At 46.7% G+C, this 23,769-nt stretch overlaps 1 protein-coding gene across 4 annotated transcripts; it reads right to left on the bottom strand.

Annotated features, from left to right (window-relative positions):
- Positions 1–1,112: 1,112 nt before the first annotated feature.
- On the bottom strand, positions 1,113–22,689 carry ambra1b (autophagy/beclin-1 regulator 1b). Of its 4 annotated transcripts, none has more exons than XM_020648855.3 (19): positions 22,400–22,689; positions 16,466–16,671; positions 15,749–15,807; positions 15,490–15,673; positions 15,173–15,345; positions 14,920–14,986; positions 12,703–14,189; positions 12,513–12,599; positions 12,207–12,392; positions 11,990–12,070; positions 11,698–11,798; positions 10,741–10,851; positions 10,454–10,642; positions 10,193–10,347; positions 9,350–9,489; positions 8,601–8,705; positions 6,675–6,862; positions 6,122–6,253; positions 1,113–3,602 (listed from the first exon to the last, which is right to left on the bottom strand). In XM_020648855.3, the coding sequence occupies exons 2-19, from the start codon at positions 16,595–16,597 to the stop codon at positions 3,094–3,096; spliced, it is 4,086 nt and encodes a 1,361-aa protein (XP_020504511.3). In that variant the 5' UTR covers positions 16,598–16,671; positions 22,400–22,689; the 3' UTR covers positions 1,113–3,093. The 4 variants fall into 4 exon arrangements, with proteins under 4 accessions (XP_020504511.3, XP_065812853.1, XP_065812854.1 ...); XM_065956781.1 differs by having other exon boundaries at positions 1,113–3,599; XM_065956782.1 differs by having other exon boundaries at positions 3,464–3,602; positions 6,085–6,253.
- Positions 22,690–23,769: the final 1,080 nt, after the last annotated feature.

Genomic DNA, 23,769 nt, shown 5'->3' with positions numbered 1-23,769 from the left:
GCAGAATCTGCTCTCTGATCAGAACACGAAGAATCAAAGATCATTTTCTTCAACATCCACACGAGATCAAAGTCGTCATTTAAGGTAACTAAATTAACGTCTTATTTTGCACGATTATGTCGCTCGCCTCATCTACGGAGGCTAAAGTCCTCATCACAGCAGCCGTGAGTTCAAATCTGACCTCGACCTGTTGCTGCAGGTCTCCTCCTCTCTCTCCTCACTTCCGGTATCTCTTCAGCTGTCCGATTTAATAATGACAAAAATAACTTGGAAGATCAAAAGTATAGATCCCGTCTGCTTTAAGTCTCCAAACCAAGAAACTATGGAGTCAATGTTTTATCTTTGATTGCTCCTTTAAAGGTCACATATTCTTAAAATCCACTCCACATTTCTCTAACTCTAAAGTGTCTCTAGTTTGTCTACAAACCCCCCAATGATGAGAAAAGTCCATCCTCTCCGTCTTTTGCCTGCTCCACTTTTCAGAAAATGTGTGCTCAAACAGGCCGTTTGGAGATTTTCCCTTCATGACATCAGAAAGGGCAGTAACCCCTCCCCCAAGTGGGTGACACTCCCACAGCTAGGTGTTTGTTCTGCCCTCTGAGTCTGCCTTCTCACAGTAAACAATAGGATATGGAGCGAGAAAGCCTGAGACACCCGAGACCTTCCAGAGAGGGGGCGTGGTCAAACACAGCTCATTTACATTTAAAGGTACAGACACAGAAACAGTCTGTTCTGAGCAGGGCTGAAATAGAGGGGTTTATAGGCATGATCAAATACAGGATCAGAGTGGATTTATAACAAGAAACTTCACACACATGGTTTGAGGAGCTCTGAGACTTATTTAACATTGGTTGAAGAGGAGGAGAATATGTGACCTTTAAAGTGATTTTGTCCAACAGATTCAGCAAAAAGTGAAACACTCGACTGAAAGAAATTAACTCTTTGAATAACCTGTTAATGATTTCAGTCACTTCCTGTTTGCTTCTCTTCTCCTCTGAGTCTTAAGGTTTGAGGGTGATGTTTGGACGGCTGCTCTCTGAGAGACGATGAAGATGTTTAAAGAGTCGATTAAATTGTTAAACCAGCAGATGAATGAGAAAGGAGAACCATCGTTGGGTAAAGCCCTTTGTTTCCTGCAGACGGAGCTCTGCTGTTATTTTAATCATATTTACATTTTAACACATTAAAGTCAAACAGGAAATCCACATCGGTGACACTTTGCTTCGTCTCTCACAACAAACGGACCAACGAACAAAATTAAGAATATGACGTTTGGATGTTTTATATAAACACGGCAGAGGAGAGAGAGGGAGAGAGAGAAGACGGGAGAGAGAGAAGAAGGGAGCGAGAGAGAGAGAGAGAGAGAGAGGGAGGGAGGGAGGGAGAGAGAGACAAAGAAACAGGGAGAGGGAGTGAGAAAAGGAGGGAGAGAGAGAGAGAGAGAGAACGAGAAGTTCTGGACCTTACAGGACTTTCCAGGTGTCAGTTCCTGTGGTGTACACACACAAACACACCCACGCACGCACGCACCTGCTCAGATCACTACTTCTCATTTCACACAAAGACAACCGTGTGAGCGCTCTGCACCAACATCCTGTGAGAAAACAGCTGATTTAAGAGGCCGGATAAAAACACTCCGTCGACGAGGACACCATGATGATGTAACTGGTAATATTCTGGAGATTCTTCCTGCAAACACAAGCCGTTAGCTTGCAGTGTAGGTACAAGCAGTAAAACATTTAAATACAAACGCGTGGTTTGGTCGTGATAGCTGCGGTCAACGCTCTTCTTTCTGAGATATGATTGACAGCTCTGTTGACCAATGAGGCGCCTGCGTTGCTGTCAGCACCGGAATATCAGATTAGAGGAGGGGCGGGAACTTTGCCCTTTTTATCACTAAGTTAGGAAACTGCTCCCTTCTTGTCAGTGCCCGACAAAGAACGCTTCATCTCTGTCCAATGGGAGGAGGACGTGTCCATATTTATCAGCAGTCTGTACTTTCAAAGGTTGTTTGTGAAATCATACAGTATTTTCAATGATTAATTAAAAAAGAAAAAGAAAATCTGCGGAATATTTGTTTTTTCATAGCTCGAAATGTCACCTCACACGGATGAAAAGCAGGAAATGTGACGCTCACCACCTTTGAATGTTTGTTTCAGTGATCGAACACACAAACGCAGGCGCACGCGCACACACACGCGCACGCACGCACGCACGCACGCACGCACGCACGCACGCACACACACACACTCTCTGTCCTAGCACCAAACTCTCCATAGTGCAACTGGTCGGTTTTAGAGGGGGTGGGGGAGGGGATGGGGTGTTTGAAGTAGAGCATGATGTGTTCCCCCCCCCCCCCACTTCACCGTCCAACCCCCCATGCCCCCCTAAACAGGAAACTGTTCTTCTCCTCTCCAGCCTTTCAAAATAAAAATAATCAGCGTCTCTGAAGATCTGCAGCGTTAAAGACATGCAGGACGTTCAGTCTGTGGAGTCTGTTCAGCCATGATTCTTACGCCACGAGGGGGGGGAGGGGCGCAGTAACTTCCTCCATGATCTGTAGGTCATGATCCGAGTCTGGGTCCAGTCTCAGGGTTCAAACATGATAATTACACAGGGTACAAAAACAGGCTTCAAAATAAAAGTAGTGCTGACTTTTACACACTTCAATCACATCAAAGTTCAACATCACATGGCACCGAACGCAGCACGCTGGAGTAAAGTGTGTGTGAGATAGAGCGCGCACACACGCACGCGCACATACGCACATACACACACACACACACACCCCTCCTCAGACATGGCACTTTGTCTACCATCTTTTTTTTTTCCCAGAGAGAGCGCGGCGCCGACCGGCCTCCGTTCAAGTAGGCAAGGAATGATGGCGGTTCAGCTTCAGTCCAGGTTTCTTTAAGTGCAGAGGAAGTACACACCATGCCGCTGATGCTCCAAGAGGGGAGGAGGGGGGAGGCGGGGCTCTTGTGTCCCTTATTTTCCAGGCAGGAGACCCTGTGAATAGTCAAAGCAGCACCCATATCTTTGTGAGATAAGGCTTCAAGGAGCGCCCTTCTGCCTCTCCTGACAACAGGAGAACTACCTGCTGTATGGGTCCCCCCGGTAACTGTCAGGGGGGCTGACCCCGCCTCCCCCGCTGACGCTGGGAAGGGGGCTGCGAGAAGAGGAGGAGGAGGAAGAGGGGGAAGACATCAGCAGGGAAGAAGAGGAAGGACCGGGCAAGGAGTCATCATCTGTTCGCCCACTATCAAACACGTCGTCCATGTCCAGAGAGAGGCCGGGCGGTGGGGGGCCCCACAGCTGCTCAGAGAGGGGACGGGGCTGGGGAGGGGGGACAAGGAGAGGACCTGAGGTGGAGGTGGAGGGGGAGCTCAGGGAGGGGTCAGTTGACGGCCTGGAGGCACCAATGCCGGTCTGAGAGCCGCGGTGGATGCGGTGGCTGACGATGATGTTGTTCCCGAAGCCGCCCATCGACGCCATCGTGGTGCTCTGCTCACGCTGCACCACCGCCGTCATCCCGCCCTCTGCCATCAGCCGACGGATCCGAGCCAGAGCGTCCTCGCCCGTGCCAAACTCCGGAGACTCTGCTGGAACAACAAGAGAAATGACACGAGTCAGATCCCGGTCCAAAAAGTCCAACAAGTCCAGATTCACAGTTAATGATCCGACACACTGACAGGGACACACTCCGCTAAAACTACTCTCTTTAGTCTACAATGCTCTAAGCTCTATAAACTTCCCATAATTCATTGGGGAATGTACAACAAAGGAAGGCCCTTTTTCAAACCAACACCTACACCCTCCCCCTCTGTGACGGAGTGCACTCCGTTAGAATTGACATTCGCAGCTGAATGAAGTCTCCTTCATCAAGGTGTAGGGTAGAAATACAGCGGCAGGCTTTGGGAAAAACTTCCCTCTCTCAGGTGGAAACAGGAACAGCTTTTTTTTTGTAGCTAATGCATTCTGTAAAAATATTTATGTAGCCTAGTTTATTCTTCTTCTTTAGTTATATTAGTGTAGACTTATAACAAAACTATTAGATTGAGCCTATATTGTTTATTGTAATTTATAATTTCAGTTAATTTATTGTAATTTCATAAAACATGGTGTCCTAAATTAATGCAAAGACAAGGATAATATTGTTGAACATCAGAGCAGCAACAAGTGTATTTTTTATTTTTGAATTGAGATTTCACAAAGACATCAAAAGTAGAAAAATAAGAAATAAATATTAACAGTGAAGAGTTTTCTGCAACATGATTTAATATTCTTTTTTTTTTTTTACAGTCCCTGTAAATATGAAACACTTTACAATAAATAAACATAAATTTGATTCTCAGTACACATTTGAAGTTGTTAACGTCTGTATGACGATATTAAATGTCTATCTTAGTTGGAGCAGTGTTTGTAGGTACTTGAACTCACAGGTTGCTTCATCCATGACGACTGGACACAATAGGCGTCGCACGTGATTCAAAAGTCGGCATTGGTGCACACTCACTGGTGGAGGGTTTTATAACCCACTACCACTCCCCGCTAATTGGTTTGGGACGGACTTAATATGGTAAACCCTCCGCGAGGACGTGCAAATGGAGGGGTAGTGGGTAGGGAGAGGGTGTAGTGGCTGGTTTGAAAAAGACCCAAAGTAAAACATCCCCTCACACACAGTAAAGTAGCTACGAGCTACAACTCCAAAAACTGGATGTCAGCGACTGTCATGAATCTTTTCTCCATCAACTAGTTTATAAGTCGAGAACTACATTTCCCATAATGCTCAGAAGCTGTAAACAGGAAGAACAATGTTCCAGAGCCCTGTTCTTTAACCAGGAGCTGAATGAATGTTCAGAAACTATCTCCAGATGACTTCAGAAAAGATGAACTTTTGGCGTCTTTTGTTGCTCATTTAAAAAAAATAAAAAAACAGGAACGCAGCGACTCCGCCTCACTATGAAGGAAAGACTTTATTTCTCTTGTATGTTCAACAAATGTTCTGAACTGTGAGATTGAACACAAAGATCTGCAAAATCCAGAGAGAAGATGGGACCTCGGTCAGTTCTTTGATGACTCATTTCAACATGTTTAATGGCGTTCAGGTGCGTGTTACTTTGACATGTTTCAGTAATAAATAAAAACATGACACGACCTTTAAATGACAGAGTCTGTTTAAACACAAACTTATACGACAACTTAAAGCACAAGAGGAAATATGATCCTACAGGAGTTTAAGGTTCGTCAGAGATTTTGATATTTTTTGACATCTCATGTTTTTAACGATACGACCTCGGGTCTTTGAGTGGTTACCGTAAAATCTGGAATAGAAGTTGCACCAGTTTTAAGGGTTCTCCCTGAGAGGAAGAAGGTTCTTAGTAGAGAAAGTGGAGACAGCAGCCTCATTAGCTTTGTTTCCCAGCATGCAGCGGCTTGTCATTCACAATGAAGGAGTGTGCATCATGGCGTGTGTGCAGTGAGCGCACTCATTAATGACGGCGCCTGCCTCCGTATTTACACGGGTACGTAGGACACAACCACACTCAGAGACAATCAGCACCTGCAGGTCGGGGACAGCGCCATGTTTCTGTCTGACACATGCCACCTTTTGATTGGCTCACTGAGTAAACTTGCTGCAGGTTCGTCTTTCAATCACAGGTCTCTCTCTCTCTCTCTCTCTCTCTCTCTCTCTCTATACTTTGATCTTCCTGACAAGACAAGCTTTCGTCGTTTTTTACTTTTAAGTTTTGTGAAACGTTTTCGCGTCACCTTGGATACGACTTGGACTCCAACAGCTGTCAACCTTAGACCCAGGGTGAAATCAAACCGGGTTCAAGTCCAGCTGGTGCACAGGATGTGACGTTAAGGTGGTCGTGACTTTCAGCTGTAGGTTGGACGTAACGGTACACCCAGATGTGGGCCCAGCTCATGCTCTATAACGTGTTTAAAGACGATGAACAGACAAGTGTTCACCTGCAGCTTCACACAGACAGACACTTTAAAAACACGTTCGTCCCACAGTTTAATGTTCATGCACACAAACATGAGTAGAGAATGCGTGGAGGTAAAAAGGTGTTAAACCATCAGAGTGTCTGTGTGGCACACTGTGCAGCAGTACCAGTACTCCCTGTGGACGTGTTGGACTCTGCTGAAGCTTCACCCACTGCTCCGTCTGCAGCTCCAGCGCTCTGAGACGCCTCCACCTGCCCCGACGCCGCTCCACTGGTGGACGGAGTTTCAGGAGGGACGTCTGAGGAAGAGACGAGGAAACAGAGAGAGATCAATAAAACCGTTTACACATGTTCATTATCGCCCCCTCTCTCCTCCAGCCTCCTCGTATTTATTCTGCAGAAAGTCAGAGTGAGCTGATGTGAGAACGCAGCAGGATATAATCAGGAGAATTCACCTGGAGCGAGTGGGAGGGGGTGGTGACGTTTATTCCCTGTGATCCCTGCACGACCATAGACTGTCTGAATGCCACCTTTACGATCTCCGTGCTGTAATGAACCTGCTGCATTATGTTTCTCAGTTCACACAGAGGCTTCACTCTCACTCACTAAAATGTTCGTTTGTTTGTTGGATGGAGGTCGGGCTGATTATTTCTGATGCATTCAAGAAGTCAGGAAATCTAAACTGTGGTTGTAAATATAAATATGAAAGTGCTTCCGTACTGGGTGGCGGCTGGGAGACGCTGGGCTCTGATAGGTCCCTCTCCGTTTGGGTCTCGGCGTTCTGCAGCTGGATGATTGGCGTCTGGGTTCCTTGTGATGTCACTGAAGGGGTGGGGTGTCTGGGCTGAAGACCAATGGCGTTCATCAAACCCATGTCTCTGTCCAGCCTCCAACCGGAGCGATTCGGCCTAAAATAACGCAGCAGACCGACAACGTTAGTGGAGAACAGTAAAATATGAAGAATATGGAAAATGTGTATTTCTTCTTTCAAGGTAGAGTCAGTTTCCTGTTTCCTTCAAAATAAAACAGACTTAAAGTGAAGCTGCTCCATTGTCCCTTCTGGGCCTCCATACATATGTGCTGGTGACTGTGTCTGCAGAGACTCTGTCCTCTGACTGGATTTTACTGTTCTGGTTTGTTCTGGTTGACCCGGGACGTTTCTGGGCGGAGCTGGTGTGTTTCCTCCAGTCAATGAGAGCGCAGCAGGTGAGTTTAGGAGTGGATACAATTCAGTGATTGGATGCTATTCAAACTGGTGAATATGACGGACGTGGACGTAGCAGCAAAGAAGAGAAAACATAATCACAGTGAAAAGAAACACAAAGGCGATAAAGCTCGTTCTAAAACGAGGGTGAACCTTGTGTTGGCTTTTACCCGTGGACGTGGAGTTGGTCTACTTCCTGTTGGACAGGCAGGTGACAAACGCCGGCGGTTAGCTTGTGCTAGAGTGCGTTAGTTTGCAACGTAAGGACAAGCAGTAAACATACACATTACGTCCTGCAGGGGGTGGAGCTTCTGGGGGAGGGGCCCAGTTTGAATGATATGTTCACAAACTGACTCCACCTTTAAATTATTCAATTTAAAGCTTTAACTGACGCCACTCTAGGATGCCATGTTTGGTGTTTATGCTTCACTTTGAAGAGGCGCGGTTCCTCCTGATGGACCATTAATGAGCATCAAGAGTTCAGACACTAATAAACTTTAAACAAATGAGCGACAGCAAAGAGAGTTCTGCATCGTTAACCCTTACAGCTCTGCAGCTTTCATACATTGAGAATTGACTTTACAATAAGACAAAATATCTTTAAATACTCTAAGTCTCTTTATAATGTACAAACTAATGTTTAAGTACATTTTGAGTTGTTAGATGTTTTCAGTAAAATCCAGTCAGAGGACAGGGTCACTGCAGACACAGTCACCACCACATATGTACGTCTGTATTTTATTTTGGAGGAGAAAGCGTCTGACTATCATTAAAGGGGACATATTATGAAAAATCCACTTGTACAGTGTTTGTGAACATATATTTGGGTAACCTGAGTGTCTACTGACCCACAAGATGTAAAATAAACCCATCCAGTCCTTTGTTTGTGGTCTGCATAAGTCTTACTACACAGAAAAATGCTCCGTTTCAAATGTGCTCTCCTTGTGATGTCACAGTGGGATTCTGGTAAAAAAAATCCCCTCCCCTGATATCTCCATCCATGGACTCCACCCCCAGCCTAGAGCAAGACTTTTGAGCAGGTCGGCCATTTTTATTCTTGCTAGTAAAGGAGTGATGTCTACCGGGAAAATTCAGGGGGGGGATTTGGATTTAAAGAGACACACACACCAAAACGGAGCATTCTGAGAGAGCTGGTTTATACAGGTTCACAAACCTCCTCTGGTGCTTGATTCATGTTATATTTTGACCAAAGCACAGAAACAGATGTTTCATTTAGACCACAGGGGACTGTTTGAAAAGGTGGAGAAGTGGGAGAATATGTCCTCTTTAACTTTGAAGCTGTTTTCTGAGTTCGATAGGAGCGCTGTGTTGTGTCTGAAGTTAATCTAATGAAGGAGCAATAAACACGTAAACGTAAAAATGTCAAAGTCAGATGTTTGGTGTGAGTGTCACAGAGCAGAGAACATTCTGCAGGTTCTCACCCCGGTCTGTCTGAACCTCGGGTCCGACTCGTCCCACTGTTGTTGACGGAGAATAAAGGTTCACTGCTTGACTCTGCAGGGCTCTCACCATCGCTGCGATAGAACCTACACACACACACACACACACACACACACACACACACACACACACACACACACACACACACACACACACACACACACACACACACACACACACACACACACACACACACACACACACACACACACACACACACACACACACACACACACACACACACACACACACACACACACACACACACACACACACACACACACACACACACACACACACACACACAATTAATTCACTTCCATTCAGGAAGTCTTGAAAGCAGAGGAGGGGTTTCTTCGTGGAATCACACAGACCACGACCTCATTAAAAGCAATAATTCAGCTCCTCCAATTAACAGTCTTCCTGTTCACATCGGCCATTAAGATAATCTCATCAGCTACACGCTCATCGAGCAGCAGGAAGAGAAGCTCTCGACATCAGAGGGAAATCCAACAAACCATATGAACAACATTTGTAATGATTCTGTATCGAGCGCAGCAGAGCGTGAAGCTGTGGGGGTAAATGTTGATCCTCTAAAAATTGCTGGTTTTGTCACTCACAGGCTCAGGTTGTTGTTCAAATACAAACTATCTGCATCTTCAAACAACAATAAAAACACGATTTGCTAAATGAATTTATCATTATTAATTGACGAGTGTCGGACACTCACACAGGCCGGCAGATGACCAGGTCTCCTTTGTTGGTCCCATAAGCCAGACCCATCCCCGGGTCAGGAAGCCAGCGAGCCGAGTTGATGCTGACGTGGCGCCGCTGGTCTGGAGCCATTGGGTAGACCACATTGAACACCATCTGAAAGACAACTTGATGATGTCATTAAGATCATTCATGTTTTGAAGGAGCGTGAGGATGGATTCACGCGTGTTAGGGGGCACTCACAAGAGGCTTGTTTGCTCCATACCGTGTTGAAGCAAGAAAGTGACGAGCTTGAGCACACACACTAGTCAAAGGAACCGGACTTTCAGGGTGAAGCTTTGGCACAGTATAGATCGCCTTGTGCGAGTGCGCCTAAAACTGGACTTTTAAAATCAATGTAAACACGTTTGTCCGACTGAAATCACAGCGAGATAATGTGGTAGGAGATCGATGTACTCTTGTATGCATCGCAGAGGGAACAAAGGTTTAAAGGATTTGTTCCTGTGGGATGATTTCCATCAGTTTGTTGGGTCGATGCTGCAAACTATCGTTTTCTCTGATAGCTCTTCACTGTGACGAGTTAACCCTATATTCACCGGAGGCTTTTAGCGGCAGTGACACAAACTCTGGGTTTCCTTTTGACACATTTAAATAAACATGTATTTTAAGGTGTGTGCACATGTCTCTGTGTGTGTTTTATATTTTCACCTCAGGGACAAAGAGTTGAGTTTAAGTTGAAAATCAGATAAGAGTTCTTCTTCAGGGTGTCAGAATCACTCGCGTCATGTCGTGAAACCCCTGTGCTCGTCCTTCCTGTGTGTGCTAGCATGCTGCGGTGACAGTGTGGAAGAAGTCTCACCCTGATGGATGTCTCTCCTCCGTGAGGTTGCTGCAGGCGGAAGACTTGCGCCACCATGTGGTCGGTGGTGGGATGCAGCAGGATCCTGCGAGAGGCCAGGCCGACCATGACGTAGCAGCCCATGGGAGACAAACTGACCGAAATGGCATTTGGTCCTGTGGAGGGAAAATAAACATTAAAAAATAAACAGCAGTTCTGTGTCTGACTCTCAGGTTTACAGTCTTTACTGAAGCAGGCGAAGCTGCAGAGGGAAGTCTGTACCGAATCTCTTAGTGTAGAGCATCTCTCCCAGGTTGTGTGGAGCCAGAGAGTAGATGGCCAGGATGCCCTCGTCTGGAAAACCCCGCTGGCTGCTGGGAATGAAGACTGCCAGCAGCTGACCGTCTGCAGAGATGTCACAGCTCGCGTCGTTGTAGATTTTACAGTTTGGCACCAGAACGTTGACTGAAGCTGAGGAGGAGACAGAGACACACAGAAACATCTGTAAGTGTTTCAGACCAGAAGTGATAACTTCATTATGGAATGCAAAGAGAATACAGGAGGCGTACCGTTGCTGATCTCAGGCAGGTCGAATTTGGTGAAGTCCCACCACTGCAGGCGGTATGTGGTGTTAGCGATGTTACTGGCCACCGCAGACTGACCGTCCCCGATAGATGCACCTGAGGGAGACAAGGTAACGCGGTCTGTGTCTGAAACTGGTGTGTTAAATACAGATTAGACGCACTGTGTAATAAAGCACGGGAGTCACCGAGTGTCTTCACTTTCCTACCAGAACTCAACATTTCATCGAGCCTTTCAGAGTCTGGTGCCAAACCACAACAAACATCTGAAACCTAGAGTGTGTTTCTGTGTTTCTGTGTGTATAGCCGTTTTCACATATGCACTCCGGATAATATCTAGATGATTACAGGAGGAACGCTCCAGAGATTCTCCCGACCTAGTCGTTCACATATGCTCCTCACAGCGGGGGACTATCCCTGTTGGGGTCGGGGGGGTTTCCTCAGGTAAGACGTGACATAAATAAACAACGCGGAAGTAGCGGCTGAAGCAACAGAGTCCGCTACACGATGTTATAATAAGAATATTTGCCTTTATATCAATGCTATGTGTAATCCAATGGAATGACAACATCCACTAAAGAGTGGAGAACAACATACTGACGAACAGAAAACATAATGCAGCAGGTGCATTAGAGCATGGCGATTGTAGTGGTCGCGTGCAGACACTTGCACCGTGCAGCAGTCATTGTAAAACGTTATTTTCTTAATATTGGCTCGCGGTGAATCCTCCAGAGTATATGCTGCTGCGTTCAGACATCAGATCACTCAGATTTTCTGCAGATAAAATATTAGGGGTCTGGCCGGAGAAACTCCGGGTAAAGTCTGCTTGAAAAATGCAGCTGCTTGTGTTTACACATAGCCTAAAGACCCTCCGGGTAGCCAAATCTCCAGTTGGAGAGTTTTTCAGGAGATTCCTGTATGTGTGAAAAGGGTTTATGTGTTTACCAGCAAGCACTCTGTTGACTGAGGAGTGTGTGGCCAGGCCGGGCTGCCCTCTCTCGTGGAAGATTCCAGCGTAGGGGAGGTACTCGGGGAGAAGGAACCGCCTGCAGGAGAACACCACAGAAGAAGAGATGCTTAAAACACTAAATGGGTTTTTGTGTTTAGATTCTGCACATATCATCCAGGGCTGTACAGTAAACGTTTTGTTGCTACTCGTGGTTTAAAGAAGAGAGCAGGTTCTGCACTCTGTTCAGCCAAGAGGAAGCAGAGAAGAGGGTCTTTGAGCTGAACTCACCGCGGGACAAAGCGGCCCAGAGAGGGCGCAGACATTCTAGCGTTACGAGGAGTCCTATGTCTCGCTCTGTCTCCGTTATCACTGAAAAAAAAAAACACACAAAATGATAAGTCCCATTAAAGAACAAAACCACAAACAAAGCAGGTCTTACGTCATCGGTACAAACAGCAATAAACAAACTGTCATGTGTTTTATCTGCAGAGGAGATGGAACTCACTCCAGCTCCTCAAAGTCCACGTCGCTGTTGTCCATGGAGTTGGACGGGTTGCTGGTGGGGCTGTCCGATGAAGATGACATGGCCCGCAGACGGTTCTGCTGGTAGCGGAGAGAGCGCTGGCGGATGCTGTCCCTCCTCGACAGGTACTGGATCATCCTCTGAGCGTAGTAAGCAGCTGGAGACAGTCTGGACACACACGGGACCGGTAAAGCTTCTAACCAGGTAGCGGTAAAGTTTACTGGACTCGAGCTTGTAGTTGTCTAATGTAGTCTTGTAAAGGGATTCTGTTCTGTTCTAACAACCTACCTGGCTGGGTCAGGGTAGATGGGATGGTCTCTGGATCCTGACATGTCGTAGCGAGACAGCGATAATAGAGACGACTCCAACAGTCGCCTGTTTGAGAGGAACGAAACACACGCCATGATGAAGATTAAAAAACTACAAAGTTAAACTTTTAGCTCCTCTGTGGGTTTAAAAATGGTGGTAGAGCTCGTACCTCCTGAGCGAGTCCTCGTCGGGGGGGTCAACAGGCATTTCTTGGCTTAAGGCCTCCGGTGGCTCGACCGTCCTCCCTGCCGCGGCCTGTCGGTACACCCGCTCCCACTGTGCTGTGTCCTGGTTGTACACCAGACCCACCGTCTGCTCCCCGGACTGGCTGGGGGTCGGAGCGATTGGGAAGGCCACTGGTCCTGCTCCAGGGGGCGGCGGCGGCTGCTCACTGGGCTCCGGAGGCCCCCTCCTCTCAGTGGGAGGGGCTTCTAGTGTTCTCCTGCTCTCCTCTGGTTGCCATGGAGGTGCAGATGGGGGGAAGGAGGAGGAAGAAGAGGAGGGCTCCAGGCCAGAGGCGGAGGTGGAAGAGGCCTGGTTGGTGCGTTCCCAGCGCTGAGAGTCGTGGTTGAAGGTGAGCAGGTTGTGGCAGGCCCGGCAACGATTCAGGTGACCCCGGGAAGCGGGGGGAGGGACGTTGTTCTCCAGGCTGTGGGAGGAGGGGGGTGGAGGAAGGGGGGGCTGGTAGTGGATGATGGTGGGGTTTGAGGAGGAGGAGGATGAAGGCCCAGGTCTGTCAGGGTCCATGTTATTGTTCAGCAGTTCTTGGCTCTGCTCCTGACCACCCTCCCCCATGGCGCCACCTAAAGGCGGCTCCAGGTCCTGCATGCGGTCGAACTCCATGAAGTAGCGGCTCAGGTTGCACTGCAGAACGTTGCGGAAAGACGCCGTGTTACCACGTGAGCCATCCCAGAACGGGTGGTGCCCGCTGCTCGTTCCAGCTCCATCTCGCCCCCCAGACTCTCCTGGCTGAGGGAAGCCCCGCCCCTCGGAAGCGGAGGTGTAGACGGGGGACTGAGAGGAGCCGTCCTGCTGGCGAAGCACAGACAGGAGGCTAATGGAGGAGGAGGAGGTTCTTGGAGGCAGCATACCTGGACCCACCCCTCCCTCCCTCATACTGAGCAGGTTGCGGGTCCAGTCTGGTCCGGGTCTGGGGGCGGTGTGCTGCTCCATACTAGGGGCCGTGGTGCTGATAGAAGAGCCTGCGCTGTAGTAGACTGATGTGAAGGCGGAGGGGCGCTCTGACGGCTGTCTGGGCTCTGTGCGGGCTGAGGAGAAGGTGGAGGCTGAGGGGGGAGGCGGAACTTCAGGAGGGGCGGTGTTCACAGAGAGGGAGGGGTTACGATTGACAGAACAGCGGCTGCAAAGACACACCATGCCAAGGTGCTGGGTGCAGCCGGGGAAGGGAGGCCCGCGGTCAGAGCCAGGGTACTGAGTCAGAGGCATGCTGGGAGATTCCCCCACACTGCCTCCGCTATCACCGAGGGGGCGTGGCTGCTCCCCTCCTGTCTGAGCCCCCGGGGAGCGAGACGACAGGATGTGCAGGAAGTTGTGGAGGATGGGCGTGCGGCGGACCGGCTGTGAGGGCAGGAAGGAGCGCTGACGGAAGTGCGGCATCTCCACGCTGTCCATGGGGACCTCGGAGTCCTCCTCGTTCTGAAATGCAGATCAACACAGTAACTCATCGAGTTCTCACATCTTTTAATAGGTTATTGTATGGAGCTATTATTGTGGTAAAACTATTTGAATATGCACACACAGATCCACAAATGTGTAAAAAGATCCACAAATGCGTAAACTAATCTGCAAATATGTAGGCCAATTTAGAAATATTTACTCATTTATTAAGGGCAGTGAACTTTTTCAGCTGTAAATCCTGAAAATACACTTATTTTCGCTTACAACTGAGGCAGGCCTCTCCACTGGCTGTCATTATACACGTGAATTTTGCAACACTCCTGCCGTGCAAGATCCATGTGTGTCTGACTATCTGCAAACACATAGTGGGGTTTGTTGCCCTGAGCCCAGGCTCACAGGCTAGGCTGCCAGTCCGCGGTAGCACCCAGTGAGTTCAAGACGAACATTACTGAGCTGGATAGCTGTCGTGAGTGCAGTTTTACTGAGGAGGCTACGATAATGGGTCCATTATAGTTTGTGTTTTTGAAATATGATTCCTGTACAATGCGGGCAAAGCGGTACGCAGCCTGGCCTGTGAGCCTGGGCTCAGGGCAACAAACCCCATTAATGTGTTTGCAGATCGGTGCTTCTTGATACTTTGACTGATAACTGATGTGAATAATCCCACAGTGTAACTTTGAAGCCGTCTGGCACTAAAATTTCCTCCTACATGAATCTAGTTCAGTCAGAGATCTGCACTCAAACTCACCTGCTGATTGGAGGGATTCACGATTGCCGTCAGCAGGTTGTGACCGAGAGGATCAAACCTCACCAACCTGAAAGAACAGCAGAGACAAACATCAGATTCTGTTTCATCAGAGGCTCTTAATTGGTGGGTCAGCGGACCAATCAGAGAGCCAAAAAAGGGTCAATTGCTGAAAATACTGGATCCCTATGGAGGCAACTGAGGCGCTGGTGTTGTGCCGAGATAGTAAGTCCACGGCGTCCCAGGTTTAACTCACCGGACTCTTTCAGTGTCGCTGCCAGTCTTGACCACGGCGAAGGGCTCCGGTCGGCTCCAGTCCCAGAAGTGCAGCTCGTTGTTGGTGGCGATGAGGAGCAGCTGAGCGGTCGGGTGGAAGGCCAGCGAGGCGATGGCTACATTACTCTCCGTGAACCAGCTCTCACTGCCGCCCTGCAGACACAAACACAAACACTTTTTATCACTGCAGATCAGGTAATTTCTTGATTGGATGAAGCAGGGTGCTCCCAGGATCCTCTGATTTTAATTTCAAACTCATTGACACCATTTAAGGCCGACGTCACGGTCGATACTCACATGTAGGTCCCAGATTCGGACTTCACCGTCAAGGCACCCGGAGGCCACCAGGCCGGGGATGGTGGGGTGAAAGGTTACACACCAGGGGGTTCTACGGTGGCCCACGAGGGAATGTAGGCACTTTCCAGTCTTCACCTCCGTTATGTAAATGTTGTGGTTGACGTGTGTGGAAGCCATGAGGGTCCTGTGAGAGGAAGAGAAGTGGTTAGAGATCTACTTCACTTCATCAGAGCTGATCAGTGTGGAGGGATAGTCTCACCTGTCGGGGCTGAACGCCAGCAGGAAGGTTGAGCGAGGGCTGTCTGGCAGCTCCACTTTCTGTCAGAGGCACAAACAAACATTCAGACAACGTCAGGAGGATTCACTTTTCAAACTCTAATAGACCCTGGATGTCCAAACTAAACGTGGGCAAAGTTTCAGATCATGAGGTAATCGTATGTTGGAGTAATCCCAGGATAAGTCTGCAGAGGGCGTTAAACGGCTTCTTCTGTAAATCACGCCATAGTTCCCCGATATGAAACCAAGAATTTCACAAGATGGCTTCAAGCCTCTACGTAAGCCTCTAAAACCTCTTACATAGACTCTCTTCTCCCAGAGCTGGAGAGCAGCCCTCCTCTGGCAGCCCTGCAGCGTTACATTTCCGTTTCCGTATCTGACTAGGAAATAAGTCTCCTGGAAAAATCGCTACATCAAAACCTTTCATACACCTCGGGCTCTACGCAACATTTCACTCAGATAGCTTGTCACCTCTCCCTCTAATATATAAATATGTTTACCTTTTTTTTGTAGTTCACATTTTCCTGACAACTCTCTCTCTTGTCCCTGATTTATTTAAGCCTGTTTCCTCTACTCCTCTTCCTTTGTGTCTCCTCCTCGCCATCTCCACTCTCGTCTCAGGTGGGAGCGACTAACACACAAGGAAAGGAGTCGAGGAAATGTGCAACAAGTCCTCGTGTCTCAACAGGGAGGTACCAACCTGACTCTGCCACTTCATCCAGCGGACTTTCTCCTCCACCAGCAGCTGCAGGAGCCTCTGAGAGCCGAACGTCTGTGAGCCGCGCTCCCGGCTCGACAGGATCCGCACAGAGTTCCTCTGACGGGACGCCATGTTGCTACCAATGGACTGCTCTGATTGGCTGCTCACTCCCGCTGAGGCCCGTCCGTCGCCATGCAGAGTCTAAGCTGAGGGGGACAGAGGGGATGAGAACATGTAAGAGTCATGAGCTCGTGTTGCATTATTTAGAGAAACACGAAGACAGAGGGCGATGCATTTATTACATTACAGTCAGATAACATAACAGTTTCACCAGCAGAGGGCGCTGTATGGATCACAACAATCACCACCACTCTCCAGAGTGTCGAGCTGTGATGCACGTACATGCCCAGTTACTTTCCAGTTGAGTGACCATCTTGTCTTCAGTATAAATCTTTTCACTTCAAACTTTTAACTGAAGGATCTATCTCTACAGATCAACCACGGATCTAAGAAAGATATAATGCTGTGAGAACGCAGCAGGATATAATCAGCAAAATTCACCTGGAGTGAGTGGGAGGGGGTGGTGACGTTTATTCCCTGTGATCGCTGCACGACCATAGACTGTCTGCACGCCACCTCTCCGTCTCCGTGCTCTAATGAACCTGCTGCATTATGTTTCCTGTCCTCCAGTATGTTCTTCTCCAGTCTTTGGTTCAGATTTAGATTCTGTTTAACTACACGTAGCATTGATAGAAAGACACATATTCTCATTATAGTGCAGGGTTTTTCCTGCATAGAGAATTCTTTGGTGCTCCCCAAAGAGGTTTTACCCAGCGCCAAAGGAAAATCACGAGCGCCCAAAAAAAAAAAAACGATTCAAATTGCAAATCAAATTCTCTCTGAATGTATGTTAAAAATATCAATACATCAAACGACTGTTGAACAAGCAGAACATAAACTTAAATACGACGTCTTTGACTTCTTGCACTCCCCTCTCATCCATTTACGCATGCGGCTCGCACTGGATAGCCAGCTGATTGACTGTTTGTTTCTTTTGACTGGTTACGGACGCTCTGCTGACACCCACAAGCTCTAAATGCGGGTTGAGTTTCCGTTTGGCGAGTTAATTTCAAAGAGTAATCCACTTTATGGTAAATATTTATCCCAACAGTCATGTTAAAACTATACTAAGTTATAATAACCGTGTGACGTAGCTGCGGCTACTTGTCCCTGCTCCTCTGCTGTCTGCAGACGGGTCATCGCGGGGGCACGCTGAGACGAGACACACCAACATACATGGCTGCAAACGTACACACACACGCTAACCACCTGTTTACTTGTAGTGCAACAGAACACGGTTAATCCGCAACCCGTATGTAACGGGAACGAATGTTCAACTTTTCTCAGTCCACTTCCACCGTGTCTGCTTTTATCAACAATCAATAACTTTACGATCGTAACGTCTCCTCCCTCTCCTCCTCTGTTTCACTGTTGCAATAAAAATAAAATTCTTTACCAGATTTAATTGGGGTTTCAGTAACTTAAGCATAATGATAAAATTATTTATAAAATGGTCAGAAATAACAGGAAATGCATAGATTTCTGTCAAATAAGGTAATACAGACTCATAAACTATACTGTAATACCCGGGTCGAACGTTTACTACAGCGTGTTTAGTCACCACCCAAAGGCCCATTCTGAGCCAGGAAAAACCCTGTAGTCGTATAGAGGACTCTGCTGCGTCTACGCTACTTCCCCATCATTTTTTTTAACATCATATCTTACACCCCCCCCCCCCCCCCCCCCTCCTGTCTGACAGGGATAGTCTCCCGCTGTGAGGTGCATGTGTGAACAGGTCAGGAGGATTTCAGGAGCAGTCCTCCTGACATTATCTCAATATTTTCATGAGTGTAAACGGCTTTAGTGGTGTTCCTCGCACAGCTTAAAGTCAGATTCCGTTTTAATTCTGTTTACAAAGCTCTGATTTATCTCCACTAACACACCAAACTGTGTTTAATGTACTGTCTGCTGCTAATGGCCGAGTCCGCCCAGGCAGGTTTGTGTTGTTTACAGATTTTTTTTTTGCTCACAGTTTTGGATCATTTCCTCCGTCAGGCTGTTGCCAGATATCCCAGCATGCAAAGCGGCAAAGATCAGATCTGAACCCACGCACAGGGAGAGAAGCTCTCTGTTACACTGCCACATAATCCATTAATCTATAGGCTGACTGATGGGAAAATTCATCTGCAGATTCTTTTATCACCAAATAGTTCATGAACGATTATTACTGGAGCACAGATTATTTGATGCTTCCAGCTGCAGAGATGTAAACAATGCTCCTCTTGTACTGAAGTTTAGGGATGACCTTTGAGGGGTTTGATGACATCTGCAAGAGGCTGATCTAGTCTACAAGTCAGCCAGTGTTTTTAATCAGAAATATTCATCAATCAATCAATAAATGATCTAAAGTCATCAGCTACAGCCTTAGGGTTTCAAGTGAGAGCTGTAGAAAGTCATTTCTGATCTGTGATCGCTCTAATGAAGGCGTTTTTAAAATGATCAAGTGTTGTTCTTTAGAATTTGAAAAGCAAATCCAGTAAAAGGTGACACCACAGCGCCTGAATGTGAGGCTGCAGGAGTTTTAAAATCAGCGTCACACACATCAGGAGAATCTGAACAGATATTCATCTCCATAATCTCAAACATGCTCACCCTACAAGAGATGACAACAATGAAACATCACATACTGCAGGATTTCTTTAAAGATTACCGTGCCCGCCGGAGGAACTCACCACCTCACATGACCTCGCCCTAACACCCTGACCCTTGTTGGTCGGTGTGCAACATTTAACAAAGTAAATCCTGTTGGCCATTTCATGTTTTACTCAGACCTGCAACGCTCGCTCTGCTGATTTCACTGTTTTATTGTATGAACGACTTGACTTTAAGTTCATTTCCTGTTTTTATTTCTAGAATTGAAATCATCTGATAGTCTACGTGTGTGTCTCTGCAGGTCGCAACGATCTGCATTCTTTGACCTGCTCCGAAAGCGCAGTCTGAGCTCATCAGTGTAACGAGGACCGATCTCTCAGCAGCTCTCATCAGCTCCGTCCTTGATCCCAGCTGCTCCAGTGACCAGCAGTACAGCCCTCGCCGCTCCGCTCCCACCGTGAATGTTTGGAATATTTTGGAACGGTTTGAATGTGGAGGACAGCAAAGGCCGAGGGGGAGAGCCCGGTTCAACAGACTTTCAGCAGGACGAGTTAAAGAGGGAGGAGAGAAAGAACCACCTTCACTCAACGAGTGTTTACTTTGAGACTGAAACGTTGAGGTTTTATAAATCTGATGATTTGATTGCAGAACACGGCGGGAACATTTGACTCAGAGTCACCTTTGACCTCTTCAAACATTTTGTTGTCTGTTGATCATCCAAAACCGAAAGTGATCGGTATGATGTGCCAGTAAAGTGACAACACTTAATAAAATATTGAACCGTTCTATACGTCGACCACGTTGCGTGTGCCTGTGAGTCCTGTGCAGACCGCCGTTTCAAGCCGTGAATATTTATGCCCCTGTGATGTTTCACCTTCAATCTGAATGTCATGGAGGCGTAACGGTGACCCCCCCCCCCCCGTACCGTGTTCAGAGGAGAGACTGGATCAGGGGAGCGCTGTGTGTGTTTGTGTGCATGTCTGACTGTGTGTGTATGTGGAGCTCCTGCAACACTGAAACACAACGTCTCTCAGACACAATATCACGCCATAGTGGAATCAATATGAGCATACAACGATGTGATGCCACTGAGCTAAGTCACGGCACTTTTGTGAAAATACATTCTGAAATATCATCGCTTGACGACAAGTTTCTAAAAATGTCTTCCTATATGTAGAGCCGTTGACACGGCACAGGTAACGCTGCCTTCTCCTCACTGAGACTTCCCACCAAACAGGAGTCTTAACCCCTCACTGGTCCTGCAAAATGCCAGATGTAGACGAAGCGATTGCAGACCAATTCAAACGATTTCAGAGTCGTACAACTCATTCAGAAATCTGGGCAAAACTTCAGCCCAATGGCTCGCCTTCGGTCGTGCAGCGTACACTGAAGCACAGCAGCCGATCACCGTCTGATCAGCCGCTCCCCAAGGCGGTCGTTGTAACCGCTAAATGAATTACGGGGGTTAAAACAAGCCAACTGTGTGGAACTGAGGCAACCGCCACAACCGCTCGTGAAGTCACCTCATCCTGCCTCATGTTCAGACGGACAGTCACTGGTACCTTAACTGAATGTGACTCCGCCCCTTTCAGCCTAATGAAAAAGGAGAACCGGCTGATTTAGGAGGATGTTTGTAAATTCTGCTCCAGCAAGGAAACGACCATTTAGAGCTCTCACCTCGCAAATATTATCGGGCCCACAAGATGACTCACTCAGGGACACAAACATTCACGCCAAGAAACAGTGTGCACGCCAACAGCGCCGCGCAGCAGACACAGCACAGCGCCTGGTGCTGAAATATAGCACAGCGTCACGGCAGCAACAGTGAGAACCACTCATGATCAATAACATCTTAAAGGACATATCAAAATGTAAATGTATAAAACTGGAAGAAGCTGATTTTTGTTCCAGTTCCCTCTTTACTCCATGTTTCCGTGACCCCCCTAGAACCCTTTTGTGACCCCCCAGGCGGTCAGGAGCCGTAGTTTTGTCCCGTGTCAAAGTGTTTTGTTTTTATAATTTTAGTTTGCACGTCCACAGCCACCGTAAGTGGGAGTATTCAGGTTAATTCTACTTCCTGTAAAACTTCAAAATAAATGCCCATCCCAATGTACGGCCCAGTCCCTTTTACTCGCCTGGTGTTGCTGCATGTTTTGATGAATGAACAGCTCTGTATTGGACTCTGGTGCATGATCGTTTGTGGATCAAAATATAAACACAAGGATGCTCCCCCCCATCTGGAGAGCTGCACTCAGGTGCACTTCCCAGGCACTGCTGTGCTGCCCTTGAGCAAGGCACCGAACCCCCAAACGCTCTAGTGTGCTAATTATTTCAAAATCCAAAATAAATAACATATAAAAGACATATTGTCTTACAAAGTGAGATCAGATCAGTGGTTTGTAATTCATTATGTTCACTTAAATCCTCCTATTTTTGGTTACACATTTAAATATCGTCTCTGGTGTGTTTTAAAGTCTTTCCCCCTCTTTGCTGAGCACCAGTTGGGTTTGAAAATCATTAAAGGTCTGTCTCATATTGACCCCTGTCCCAAATACAGACAGGGTCATTTCGTAGACTGACTGAAATAAAAGCCCAGGTAATTTAATGAGGTTTTAGAGCAGTATTTCAGGAGTATATATTTAATGACCTGTGCAGTGTTCACTCCTCTGCCTGTGTAGTACACACACACAAACACTACTATGTATATATATATAGCCTACATTGTCTCTTTTCTCTGCCTTGAGTGCACGTTATCTGTAGCTGTGGATGTCTGTATGTTTGTGCACTTTAAGGGGAAGCATTTCTAACTAAGGTGAACATTTAATGACAATAAAGACGTTTTATTCTATTCAAACAAGCAGACCACTGAAACACTAACATCAGCTTTGTTAGCTTATTATGTGAGCTATTAGGGTATTATTATATGACTTAAATTAATATAACACCCTGCTTTACGTTAATCTCCATGTGTCTGTGAAGAGCCGAATTAAACTTTAGTTGATGTAAAGGAGCCTTTTAAAAACCGTCCCTGAGCAGGCTAGCCAAAGAGCTACATTAGCGTTAGCTCATTCCGGATATGCTAAAGAAAGCACCGATGTGAAAACATGACACATCGCGTTATTTAAGGTTTTAGTGGCATCACATAAAATCATACATATATCATAAACGTTTGGTTTGAGCAAAACAGATATGAAATAAATCAATAAAAGTGAGCTGGCCTACCTTCCATTATCGAATCGCTCTCCATCACAGGCGATGCTAACATGCTAACAGGCTATCTTCGGTTAGCTGGTTAGCTCGTTCGGCCAGACGCGGAAAATGCTGCCGCTGAAAATTAAAAAAGGGCAGTCTGCAACTAACGTCGGTGTTTAGCGTTTATTTATATCGAACAGAGTCCGTTAGAATCAAAGGACAACATTCATGTTATCGGAGGGAGGTGAAGAAAAAGGTGTTTTTCTAAGGCATTGGTCCAATGTTTCACTAGCTGCCCGACGCGATAATGCTACTGCGTAACTAGCTAGCAGCTTGTGTTGCCAGATCAAGCGAGAGAAACAAGTAACCAGGTCTATGAAAACCATTGACTGTAAGATGGAAAGGAGTCCAAATGGATCAGAACCAAAGTTTCATCAGTTTCATTGGCCAGGTATGATAATACAGACGAGGGCTTTGACTTGGATGAGCTCTACATGTACACAAGTATAACATTAACAATAAACAAACACATAAACAAAGACCAATGTGTACATGGCTAAATAAGACAACAGTGCAGTGGTGATTAAATAAACACGATAATAAGTGTTTTATGTAACAGACGGCAATCTGCAATGGTTGCTTATGCAGTGAAAAACTAAATTAATTCATATTAGGACTGTCAGCAAGTTCACGACCATGTCAGAATTTCTTACTCAGAAATGATACTATGATACTAGTCTATCTGAACTTCTTAAGACAGTGAACACGTCGTTACTCTCCCTACTCTAAATAAGGTTACACAAATTCAACCTGGCAACAAAAACTGAGTCATAAGTTAATAAATGAATAAAAAATAAGATTTCATGTTTTTCTTTTAAACCTTCATTAAAATAAATAAGACAAACTGAAGTGGCCTCTCAAACAGGCCTGATATATGAAAAGGAAAAAGACTGGTCTCCTGTCCTGTCATCAGAAAATACATTTTAGAAATAAGCCCTAAAGGTCTGACGATATTTCCAAGCAACTTTACATAAAAACAAGCCCAAAGTCGCTTATAATACGCGGACCTGGCAACACACTCAGGCTAATCAACAGAGCGCCGATCACAACTACTCGAACGTAGCGTAACACAACCCCCCATTCACCAAAATAACATATGCCCTGTGCAATCCAAGGATGGAATCAATAGGCTGAATATATTCTTAGTACTTCGAGTTGGAAAAGATTACATTCGTTTGAGACACGATCGTAAAAATTCACGAAGAAGAAGGAAAGTGAAGAGCTGCACCTGCTGCAGCACGTCGACGTAAACATCGATACGTATCTCATCCATTACAGACACTGGAAGAAACAGCTCCTAATTTAATGAAGGATGGTCACACATGATGTCAGCAGATAAA

Source organism: Labrus bergylta, chromosome 7, assembly GCF_963930695.1.
Source record: "Labrus bergylta chromosome 7, fLabBer1.1, whole genome shotgun sequence".
NCBI classification, from domain to species: domain Eukaryota; kingdom Metazoa; phylum Chordata; class Actinopteri; order Labriformes; family Labridae; genus Labrus; species Labrus bergylta.
This window is presented reverse-complemented; position numbering and strand designations above follow the sequence as displayed.

Bases quoted from the DNA above. Each gene is read 5' to 3' on its own strand.
- ambra1b (XM_020648855.3), bottom strand. From the start codon at position 16,597: ATGGCGTCCCGTCAGAGGAACTCTGTGCGGATCCTGTCGAGCCGGGAG. The intron at 14,987-15,172 runs GTGAGTTAAACC...CTGTTCTTTCAG, and splicing joins AGCGACACTGAAAGAGTCCG to GTTGGTGAGGTTTGATCCTC. The intron at 10,643-10,740 runs GTACGCCTCCTG...TCTCCTCCTCAG, and splicing joins CCTGCCTGAGATCAGCAACG to CTTCAGTCAACGTTCTGGTG.